Raw genomic sequence first — 12,185 nt, 5'->3', positions numbered from 1 at the left:
GGTAGGAAGTGCAACACTTATAATACAGCAAAACAACACACGTAATGAACAAATACTTGTAAAAATAAATTTACAAAGGTTGGCAAGAATGACTGGCTGTGCATAGTCCCTTATAATTCTCGTATTAAAATGGACTAAACATGTCTTTATGAGTGATCTTAAAAAGATCTTACACTTATAAGCGATTAGCCATATAACATGGCTAACCCTTTTTTCAAAACTTGTAAAAAGTAAAAATTAATACAAGCCAGTCCTTTAAAAAGGAATGTTTACTGATAGTACTTGTGCAGGTGTTCTCCATTCCAATAGTGTGGAACGAGATATCCATTTAAGCATGCAAGTTTGTAGGTGCCTGGATGAAGGACTTCATAAATCTGGTAAGGTCCTTCCCAGTTTGGTCCGAGTACTCCAGCAGTTGGGTCGCGGGTGTTAAAGAAAACTCGTCAAAGTACTAGGTCTCCGATGCTGAACTTTCTTTCTTTCACTTTGGAGTTAAAATACCGGGCGACTTTTTGTTAGTACGCAGCTACTCGGAGTTGGGCTCTTTCCCGTTTCTCTTCAAGCGAGTCTAGGGACTCCATCATAAGTTGGCTATTCTGGTCCTGATCGTATGTGATTCTTCGATGTGAGGGCGGATCTAACTCAACGGGCAACATAGCCTCGTACCCGTATGCTAAAGAAAACGGGGTATGACCTGTCACTGTTCGATGAGAAGTTATATACGACCAGAGTACTTCGGGCAGTTGTTCTGGCCACGCTCCTTTAGCATCTTCGGGCCTTTTCTTCAGGGTATCTTTAAGTGTTTTATTCACTGCTTCGACTTGTCCATTTGCTTGTGGATGTGCAACTGAAGAAAAGCTTTTGACGATTCCATGCCTTTCGCAGAAGTCTGTGAATAAGTCATTGTCAAACTGGGTGCCGTTGTCTGAGACAATTTTCCGAGGCAAACCATATCAGCAAACAATGTTTTTGATGACAAAGTCAAGAACTTTCTTGGTCGTTATGGTAGCGAGCGGCCTAGCTTCGAGCCATTTGGTGAAGTAGTCGACTGCTACGACTGTGTATTTTACTCCACCCTTTCTCGTTGGCAAGGATCCAATCAAATTGATACCCCATACTGCGAAGGGCCACAGACTCTACATTTGCTTCAACTTGTTGGGAGCTACGCGTAGGATCTTGGAAAATCTCTGACACTTATCGCATTTTTGCACAAACTCCATTGAGTCTTCGTTCATAGTCGGCCAAAAATAACCCTGCCTCAGAATCTTTTTCGACAAGCTCTGCCCCCAGCGTGGTCCCCATAGAAGCCTTCATGTACTTCCCTCATTAGTTCTTCAGCCTTTTATGGTGTAATACATCTGAGCAGTGGCATGGAGTATCCTCTTCGGTAAAGAACACCATTGACCAGTATATACCTAGCAGCCTGTCTCTGAAGAGTTATGGCTTTGTTTCTATCTACTGGTAGTACACCATTCGTGAGGTACTCCAAATACGGCGCCATCCATGTGTCTTCCATCCGGATTTCCATATTGGTTTCGTTTGCTCGTATGCTCGGCTCGCATAATCTTTCTACTGGCACTATATTTAAAGTGTCAGCATCTTTTGCACTTGCGAGTTTGGCTAAAGCATCTGTATTTGAATTCTGATCTCGGGGAATTTGTTGGAGGGTACACTTCTCAAATTGTGCCAACAAATATTTAGTTTTGTTTAAGTAGGCCACCATTTTGAGGCCCCGTGCTTGATACTCCCCTAGGATCTGATTCACTACCAGCTATGAATCACTGTAAATATCAGGCACTTTTATACTCATGTCTTTGGCCAACCTTAGCCCTGCGAGGAGTGCTTCATATTCGGCCTCATTGTTTGATGCGGTGAAATCGAACCTAATAGCGCAGTGAAATCGATGCCCTTCTAGCGTTATCAATATCACTTCTGCTCTTGCGTGAGATTCGTTGGACGATCCGTCCATGAATAACTTCCACGAAGGAACTTCTACTTGGGGCTCAGACGCACTAGGTTTTTCGCACTGCTCATCGTCTGGGAGCTCAGTGAATTCAGCGATAAGGTCAGCCAAGACTTGTCCTTTTACTGCTGCTCGCGGTGAATATGTGATATCAAACTGCCCGAGTTTGACTGCCCATTTTAATAAGCGCCCAGCTGCCTCTGGCTTTTGCAGAACTTGCCGAAGGGGCTGGTCAGTTAAGACTGTGATGGGATGGGCTTGGAAGTAAGGACGTAACTTCCTAGAGGCCAAGATTAAGCAATAGGCTAATCTTTTGATGGAAGGATACCTCAATTCGGCCCCGATTAACCTCTTGCTTACATAGTAAACCGCCTTTTGTATGCCTTCTTCTTCTCGTACTAGTATTGCACTAGCAGCAAATTCGGTGATCGCCAGGTAAATGAACAAAGTTTCTCCGTCTATGGGTTTTGATAAAATAGGAGGCTGCGCCATGTGGGCCTTTAAGGCTTGGAAAGCCTGTTCGCAGTTTCCGGTCCATTCGAACTTCTTGTTGCCTCTAAGTAGATTAAAGAAAGGGACACATTTATCTGTCGACTTGGAAATGAATCTACTTAGTGCGGCAATTCTTCCAGTTAAACTTTGCACATCCTTAATTTTCATCGGCAATTTCATGTCGATCAGGGCTTTGATCTTATCGGGGTTGGCCTCGATTCCTCTTGAATTAACAATGAACCCCAAAAATTTCCCTGATCCTACTCCGAAAGAACATTTGAGAGGATTTAACTTCATCTGATATTTGTTCAGAATGTTGAAACACTCTTGCAAATCCTTTACATGTCCTTCTGCCTTTTTTGACTTTACCAGCATGTCGTCCACGTATACCTCCATGTTTATTCTGATCAACTCCTTAAACATGTGGTTAACCAATCGCTGGTAAGTCGCACCAACGTTTTTCAGTCCGAAGGGCATTACTCTATAACAGTATAACCCTGTATTGGTCTGAAAGCTAGTGTGATCCTCGTCAGGGGGATGCATACTGATCTGATTGTATCCTGAGTATGCATCCATGAAGGAGAGGATCTCATGTCCTGCAGTTGCATCGACCAGCTGGTCGATCCTTGGGAGTGGGAAGCAATCTTTTGGGCAGACTTTATTAAGGTCTGTGAAATCCACATAGGTTCGCCATTTGCCGTTAGGCTTGGGAACCAGTACTGGATTAGAGACCCACGATGGATAAAACGCCACCCTGATGAACCCATTCTCCTTCAGTCTTTCGACTTCCTCTTTTAAGGCTTTCGATCTATCCTTATCGAGCAACCTTCTTTTCTGTTGCACGGCTGGAAAACTCTTGTCAACGTTCAGGACATGGCTGATAGCTGCAGGATCTATCCCAGCCATGTCTTGTTGTGACCAGGCAAAAACTTCCTGGTTCTTTCGCAAAACTTCCACCAGTGCATGCTTTGTTGTTACTTCTAAATTTTTCCCGACCTTTACAACTCTAGTCGGGTCTTTTTCGTCAAGTTGGACCTCTTCTAGGTCCTCGACGGGTTCGACATCTTCCTCATAATCCCCAAAGCGAGGATCTAAATCCCTATCATCACTTTGGGCAATACCCTATTTGGTGACTCCATCACCGGATTGGGCTTATGTATCAATAGCCATCTGCAACCTATCTGGGGGAGTGCTCTTCGACGTTCCCTTCTTCGCCTTTGTGACTGAGGCGTTGTAACACTCCCTTGCTTCCCTCTGATTTCCCAACACGCGTCCTACCCCTGCGTCTGTCGGGAATTTCATGGCCAAGTGCCATACTGAGGTGACGGCCCAAAGGTCAACCAGTATGGGCCTTCCAATGATAGCATTGTACGCCGAAGGACAATCGACAACTATAAAAGTAGCAAGTAATGCCCTGGTAGCAGGCGCTGTACCTGCTGTTACTGGAAGTCTGATTGACCCTGCTGGGGCGAGTCCTTCACCGGAGAAGCCGTAAATCATTTGGTTGCAGGGCTCCAAGTCCTTGACGGACAACTTCATGCATTCCAGCAAATATTTGTACAGGATGTTTACTGAACTTCCTGTATCAACCATTACTCTCTTCTCCATCATGTTGGCGATTTGAATGTCCACGACCAGCGGACCGGAATGCGGGAACCGGACATGCTGGGCGTCGCTATCAGAGAAGGTTATTTCACCATCCTTTGATCGAGCCTTCTTTGATGCCCTGTCCTCCACAGTCATCATCTCGATGTCCTGGTCATGACGTAGGGTTCGAGCATATCGTTCCCTCGCCTTTCCACTACTTTCCGCGAGGTGCGGGCCTCCACAGATGGTGAGTAAAGTGCCAGCTACGGGGTCAGGCTGCAAAGGTGGCGAGCGTTGGCGTGTGGGTGCACGTTCGTTGCCACCTGGAGCTTCTCGTTGGGAATTTCCCGAGGCCCGTACATATCTTCTCAAGTGTCCTTGTCTAATAAGGAACTCGATTTCATCCTTCAGCTGATTGCATTCATTTGTATCATGTCCGTAGTCGTTATGATAACGACAGAACTTGGTAGTATCTCTTTTTGAAATATCCTTTCGAATGGGAGCGGGTTTTTTATAAGGCACACTAGAACTCGTGGCCTGATACACCTCTCCTCGAGACTCGACAAGGGAAGTGTAGTTAGTGAACCGCAGTTCATAATGATTGCCCTTGGCACGTTTATTCTCAGAGGTGGAAGGCTCATTATGCGGCCGTTTCCCCCCATTCTTGATAGTGCCATTGCCGTTGTCTTTGCCATTGCCGTTGGGTTTTGACCCATTGGCGGCTTTGGCAGGCTCGGCAGTCCCCTTATCCTTGCTTGGGGGTTTTCCTTCACTAGCGATGGCATCTTCGAGCTTGATGTACCGATCAGCTCTATCCAAAAATTCTTGAGTAGTTTTAACTCCATGCTTCCTGAGCCCACTCCACAAAGGCGTGCGGCACCTAACTCCCGCAGTTAGGGCCATCATCTTGTCCTCATCACCCACTGTTTTGGCTCCAGCCATTGCTCGCATGAAACACTGGATGTAATCCTTCAGTGGCTCTCCTTTTTACTGGCGTATCTCGACTAGCTAATTTGCCTCAGTTGGGTGCACACGACCCGCATAGAATTGTTCGTAAAATTCTTTTACGAACATCTCCCAAGAAACAATACTTGTAGGAGGGAATTTGAAAAACCACTCCTGTGCAGCATCAGAAAGTGTTGCAAGAAAGATCCTGCACCGAGCATCTTTAGACACTTTTTGAATGTCCATCTGTATCTCAAACTTGTTGACATGAAATACCGGGTCACCATACCAGTCAAAGTTCGGAAGCGTGGGCATCTTAAACTTGCTAGGAGTTTTTGCCATAGCTATCCTTTGAACGAAAGGAGTGCCTCTTCTTCTGTCGTACTCAATATGAGACGTCCTTCCCCCGACCAGTTGTTGTACTGCCTAGTTCAGGGCATCTATTTGGGCTTGCACGACTTCAGGAATTGCTGGGGCCTCTGGTGCTGGGGGAAGGTACTCGTCGTGCCATTCCCGGCGATCGTTGGGTACGTCTCTTAAATTCTCGTCTCTTCACCGCTGCTCGCTTGATCCGAGCCGGTTAAAGACATTATTTTGCCTGGGTTGCCCCCCAACGTCACGTCTCTCGGGTTGGTCATCTCTAGGTGGTGGGCTTCTGCCCCCACCTCTATCTTAATTTCTCCGACCGACATTTCCTCTGCCTGAGTCGGCCTCATTGTAACCATGGACATCTCTGAACCTCTATTGGCTATGGTGGTTTCGATTGTCCCCTCAGTTGCCTCCTCGGGCTGGAACTTCCCGAGCGTTAGAGGGTGGCCTGCGTTGGTCGGTAGGTCCCCGTGCATTATCATGTCGTGGGGGGCCCTGGACCGCAAAGCTTATCTCTGAGTTCCTTCTGTTGTGAGAAGGACGCTGCCCTTTGCTCGGGGGGTTTGGATCTTCGCCCCTATGGCGTCTAGGATTGCGGGGCTGCTGCCCTGTCCTATTCTGCCTAGGCTACGGGGGAATGTCACGACTAGCCTGGGATGGAGGCTGCGCTTCAGGATCCCTTGGTGGGACATCCTCCTGAGGCATTGGTGGTTGGTCGGGCCTCTGGGGGCTCGAGGGCTGGATCGGCGGGCTAGGATTGGGACCCCTTTGGGGTGGCCCATTTGAAGGTTGATTAGGCTGTGAGGCAGGTGCAGCCTAATTCCTAGCCAATTGTAGGGCTGCTTCGAGGGCTTCCGTGGCCTCTCTCTGATGGTGGTCCATCTCCGCCTGTCTCTCACTCAATTCCTGGCGCTGTCGCTCAATTTCTTGTTGCTGTCGTGCCATGATCTCAGCAGCACTTTCTTGGCTGGCCCTCAGATTGGCCAGTTCATCCTGTAATACCCCCAGGGTATTCCTCAGCGTCTTGGAATCCAGTTCTTCCTCATCAAATTCCAAATGTGGCTCATCTTCGGTAACGATTGAAGGAGGAGGCGGTTGAGATGGTGCAGCGCTAGTCTCCTGCCCAGTCTTTTTTGTTGTTTTCGCCATTTATATTTTAGCAATATCGTATCAAGCTCTCAATGAAAGCACCAGAATGTTGACCCTGATTTTGGTCAACTGACACGGAGTCAAAATGCTTGATGTGGAAAGATATGTTGGAATGAATATAATGACAAAAACAGTAAAGCACACAAGAATTTATAGTGGTTCAGCCCTAGAAGCTGGTAATAACCTACGTCCACTTGAGCTATTATTGATATAAGATCTCCAAGGAGTGGTCAAAGAACTAGGGTTCTATGAGTTTCACCAACCTCTGAAGAATCAACAATATATCCTAATGTATTAGCTCTAACTCTCTCGTAAATCTACAATCTCCAGTAATCAAAAAGCAAAAGTCCCCTCCTTTGAGCATCCTTTTCTTATTTATAGGCTCAAGGAGGATTACAAGAATCTGTTACAGATATTATTTCCTAAATAATCGAATACTCAGGAAATAATGGGAGACAATCTCGGATATGATCATAACTGCACAAGATTTTCTCCAAATATAGTGAGTATACGACCAAGCTGGTCGTGCATAACGTTTGAGCGTTGCGCCATAGAAATCTTTCTGGTCGATGGTCGAACAAGACTTCCGCCAGGTGTCAGCCACATGTACTAAACGCCTGCCATGTCACCCATGCCTGTTTTTTGGATTACAATTAGAATCCACAAAATATAATTTCAATAATATTTATAAGTACATTGATTCCCAAGTTTTAGTGATAGTTAAAATAAATCAAACTATCATTTTCCAAATAGATTTATAATTTTAAGCACAAATTACTTCTAAAAAGAGAGGATTTTTCTTCACTTTTCAAAATTATAATTTCAAAGCATTTAGTGTAAATCAATCTAATGAAATAACAAATAAATCAATGAACATTATTTATAAGGCAAAACATAATATTTTTGTTCTAAGCATGGATGTGTACAATTTAATGACACATCTTACACAAAGAATATTATGTTTTAGCACTAATGAAGAACAAAGTGTAAATATGTACTAACAATCCAAAATACATGATATTTAAGATGAAATAAGATATTTGAACAAGAAAAATCCATAAACTTTGTTGCACAAAATGGGAAATCAATATACAAAATAAACACTATCTAGTTACATATTGTTTCATCATCACCTTAATAATCTTAAAAAGATTAGAAACTCATAACTAGAATAGAAAATACAAACAAAAAAATTACAAACATAGATAGGAAAATTTGGAGGAGAAACCCCCAAAATTTCCTCTAAAAATACATAGAAAAATAACCAAAAAGAAGAAGAATATAAAGAGAATAGAGAGATTTTGAAATGTGTAGAATTTTTGGTATGATAACCTCCTCTCCCAAAATGGACACCCTAAATGGTCTTCAAAACTCCATATTTATAACCAAAATGAGGTATTAAAATAATCAATTTAAATTCATTAAATTGATTAAATTAATTATAATAAGGCAAATATGGGTAAATTATAGAATGTAATAATGATGTTTTGGGGTAAAATGTGTAGAAAAATTTGGGTAAAAAGTGGTATTTTTAGACATAAGGGAACAAGGGTACAAAAGCATTTTTGTTGGGCTCAATAAGTGGGATAAAGCAGCTGGTTGGGTGGCTTGGGGGTGTTGGGGCTGCTTGCTAGCAGAGTGGGTTTCAGAGTGCTGGGTGGCAGGCGTGGGCCTGGGAAGCTGCTCGCTGACCTGGTGTGGAGTGAGCTGAAGGAGGTTGCTGCTGAGCCGAGTGGGTGGATTGGAGGCACGGGCCCAGGAGGAAGCACGGCTGGGAGAGTTGGCTGGGGGCTTCGTTGGGAGCAGCTTGCTTCATGGGCCTGGGATTGCGTGAGGGTCCAAGCCCACGATGGCTGGGAGAACTGAATAGGTGATGGGCCTTGGCTTTATAATCTTGATAAGATTTTCACAAATCTTGACTTGACCAACTTCTTGGAATATATCTTTTTGTAGTTACTGCCAAAAAGTTTGTGATCTAAATTATTGACAATAATATACAAATTAAGCTACTGGTCATAGTCCTCCTAGTATTAAATTATATCATACTTTTCAAAACTATTCAATTTAATTTGGTTATCTTTTAATTTGATCCCCTCTGGGTGGCTACTGAAGGAGAAGCTGGCGTGGTGGGAGCTAGTTGGGCTGAAAGCAGGCAAGTCTGGGCCTTTAGTTTTTAGCATTGCCAATTTTTTCTTTTCTTTCCTGAAAATGCCACACTTTTTCTTCATTTTTCTTGGCTTTTCAAACACCAATAATTCAACATACTCCCTACAAAATAAACATAAATTAAATCATAATAAAATATTTTCAACTATAAAATAAATCAATTTAATTCTTTGAAAATATTAATTATAACTTAATTTATATTAAACATTTAAGTTCAATAATACAACATTTTTTTACCTCAAACTAAACAATAATAATTCAAATAATTGACTATAACATTTTACAACAAAATAACTATAAAAACACATAAAAATATATAAAATCAAAACAAACCCATTAAATTCAAAATTACTTAAAGACTCAAGAACTAAGCAACATTTAACATATAAAATATGGTAAAATAACTCTATTTTGTAGAGTTATCAATAGATTTACACGTGCTAGTGCGCACATGTGCATGTTTGTGCATCTATGTTCAAGGGAAGCTAATTGAAATGGTTAATCAGTTTAATGTGTCCGTTATAAACAAATTTTGAGACTGGCATCAAACAAAATCATAAAAAATACGTGTACATGGACTTAGAGGAGCATAACACAACAGTACACTTTCATTTTGCAATTGACGTTCATGAACATTTATTCAATTTATGACTATCTAAGAATCATATCAAAGCAAATAAAGATGTATGAAACATAAAACAGAACATGAGAAAAAAAGGCATACGATGAATGGACTTGGATGGCTATTTCTTCTTGACCAAAAAAGAGTTTCTGAAATCCCTCAGCACCTGGGTTAATGATTCCAGCAACTGATGGTGTCTCCCTCCCTACGTACACAAGAATATAAAAAATTTATATTACTACTGAACTATAATTCAATAGAGACAACATAATAAATAGTTAACTGTATTATATATCCCTATACATACCACAAAGGAAGTCAAAGTCCAGCATCCGCTAGATTGGAAGTTGCTTATAGTTGTAAAACAGTGCTTGTGTAGTGCGAGAGAACAGCTGTCTGGTAGCCATTGGGTAGAATCAAATATATCCTGCATCACAAATGATAACAAATTATTCCTTTTTACTAGGTTTCAAATGAAAAGGACAAAGAAGAATAATAATAGTTGTAAGTCTTATGATGGAAGAAGCACTCAAAAGATACACTCATGAGTTAACAAAACCATGCTTATTTTCTACTCGAATTGCTATACAACCACCATGCTTCCTCATGTATCTTAGGTTGGAATGTGCAAAACAAGATTGTAATACAATTAAAAATTTCCACTTGATACAGTAACAACACATGATCCGATACAAAAACTACGAAAAACTATAATGATTGGCATTTTAGATAGAAAAAAGATTAAAATAAATGATAATTCTACATGGAAAAAGAGAATACGAAATAAGCACAAAGAATCTCAGCTACAAACATTCAACAAAATAGATCTAAAGGCTGACAGTTCTTAAACAAAGCAATTTAAGTAAATAAAAAAAAACAATAACATTTTCAAGCAAAAATTTGTGCAACCTCTTTGACTTCACTATCAAGGTCCTTAGTGCAGCCAGTACTTCCAACTACAATTAAATATTGAAAGAAATTTGAATATAAACACAAACATAAATCTAATAGGCATTAAATAGACAAAGCCTATATGACGCAAACATATATTATACTCAAACTAAGATAAGGACAAATGAATATTGATTTTTAAATTTGTTTACAAGACTATTTGATGCAAAAATAGAAATACCAGATAAATACTCAAGATGAGGAAAATTAATCACCTAACTTAATGTTCATTTTAAACAAACTAGCATCTTCCCATTCTTTCAAGGATGTAAAATTTGAGAGAACTAAAAAACAAGGTTCATGCATGCATTAATTTAGAGTTGTTCAACTTATTCTTCAATATGAAATTAACTAGAAAATGAGGTAACTAACTAGGCATGGAAGTTATAAAACTTAGTTGGATCTATCCGTAGCTTTTGATGGGTACTAACATAAATTTTGTTTTCCATTTAGGAATTTTTTGCTTAATGAAAACAAACCAAACTTACATAATTTTTTTCAAAACATATTTGCCCTCTAGAACACTACTTTTTCTATGATATATATGTTATAACTACTACAACAATTGCAGTAGAAATAAAACACATAGCACAACAGAATATACCATCAAGAGTTACCCTATAAGTTTTATTATATATAGCAAGAAATCACAAAAGAGAAGCCAAAGCACTAAGAAATGAATTCTCACTGTCACATGTATTAACCAACAGCAAAAGATGTATCACTAATGACAGTTAAAACATAACTAATGGCTATGTCTGGTAAAAGCTTGAACTCATATAGTAGAACATTCTAATAAAGTCCAATAAATACTTTAAAAACTTACATCAAATGCTTTACTCCAAAAAGGTATATATATAATGTTAACAACTTCAATACACGCGACTTTAATTATATAAATCTGCATATATAGAATTAAAAGCCCTTTCACTAAAAACCAAAAAATGAATCTCAACAAGAAAATGATTCGATTGGCTACAACAAAGAAAGATTGAACTAATAATAGCAAAGTATATGTCATTGAATAGATTCAAATGCAAAACATAGTAACATTGGAAGTTGACGAAAGATGTATAGAAGAAACTCAAAGATTTTTCTCAGATATTAATCATTTTCTATGGCACAAAAATATGGAGATAAGATAATAATATAGACAAAACCTAATTGTAGTGAAATGCTCAAGAGAATGGAGATGCTGAGACTGATATTTGTATCAATCCATTAGAGCCAAAGCATTCATAGCTGAGAAAGAAGATCTCCATTGTTGTTTTCTCATTCTTTTTTCCTGTTCAACAGTTTTCTGAGAACTTTGAAAGCATAATTAACTCATTTTCTGAATTTTCTATTTCTTATAACTCAATTTTAAGTCAATTATAACACTTCTTTGTTACTCTTGTATTCATGTATTATAAAAAAGGGTTATTGGTGTAGTGTATTATGTCTCTAAGGCATTTCACAAAACATATAGAGTGCATTTTTTTTAATTGTCTTAAACCATAAGCATTGTTGTATAAAACTTATTCTTAACTTCATAAAGTTTCAAACTAAAATGAGCAACTCAACTATTAATCCAATCTCATAATCAAGTTTTCAAGTAAGAACTTAAAGAAGTTATTTTTTCAACATATTAGATTAAGTTTGGACATATGCATCAAGAAATTGAATGAAGTCATAACAAAATGGTGCTCACTTTTGTTGCACAACCCCACAAACCTCAAATGGAAATTGAAAGTCAACAATCTGTTGTCTTTGTTTCCAAGTTGTAAGCCATCTAAGCTCTATATAATTTCCATCATTTGTAAGCCACATCTTAAAATGTACCACATCATTCCAATTACCAAAAGTAAAAAAAAAAAAAAGTCAAGCATTCTCATTTATAGCAACAAAATTCTGATTGACATATTATCTTAAAATGTACCACATCCTTCCAATTACCAAAAT

The 12,185-nt window shown here is 39.8% G+C and overlaps 1 protein-coding gene across 2 annotated transcripts in view; it reads right to left on the bottom strand.

Annotated features, from left to right (window-relative positions):
- LOC133777405 (uncharacterized) overlaps positions 1-12,185 on the bottom strand; it is a 33,182-nt gene that overhangs the window by 7,330 nt on the left and 13,667 nt on the right. The window contains exons 2-5 of one of the 2 annotated variants that reach the window (XM_062216972.1): positions 10,203-10,249; positions 9,601-9,720; positions 9,396-9,498; positions 7,585-8,773 (exon numbers count right to left, since the gene is read on the bottom strand). In XM_062216972.1, the coding sequence (XP_062072956.1) occupies positions 9,415-9,498; positions 9,601-9,720; positions 10,203-10,249 (251 nt within the window). In that variant the 3' untranslated portion in view covers positions 7,585-8,773; positions 9,396-9,414. Of the gene's footprint in view, positions 1-7,584; positions 8,774-9,395; positions 9,499-9,600; positions 9,721-10,202; positions 10,250-12,185 lie in introns of those variants that run through there. The other variant, XM_062216973.1, reaches the window with a different exon arrangement.

The sequence above is a fragment of the Humulus lupulus genome, chromosome 5 (genome assembly GCF_963169125.1).
Source record: "Humulus lupulus chromosome 5, drHumLupu1.1, whole genome shotgun sequence".
Lineage (NCBI taxonomy): Eukaryota > Viridiplantae > Streptophyta > Magnoliopsida > Rosales > Cannabaceae > Humulus > Humulus lupulus.
The sequence above is the reverse complement of the archived record's forward strand: the minus strand, read 5'-3'. Positions and strand labels throughout refer to the sequence as shown.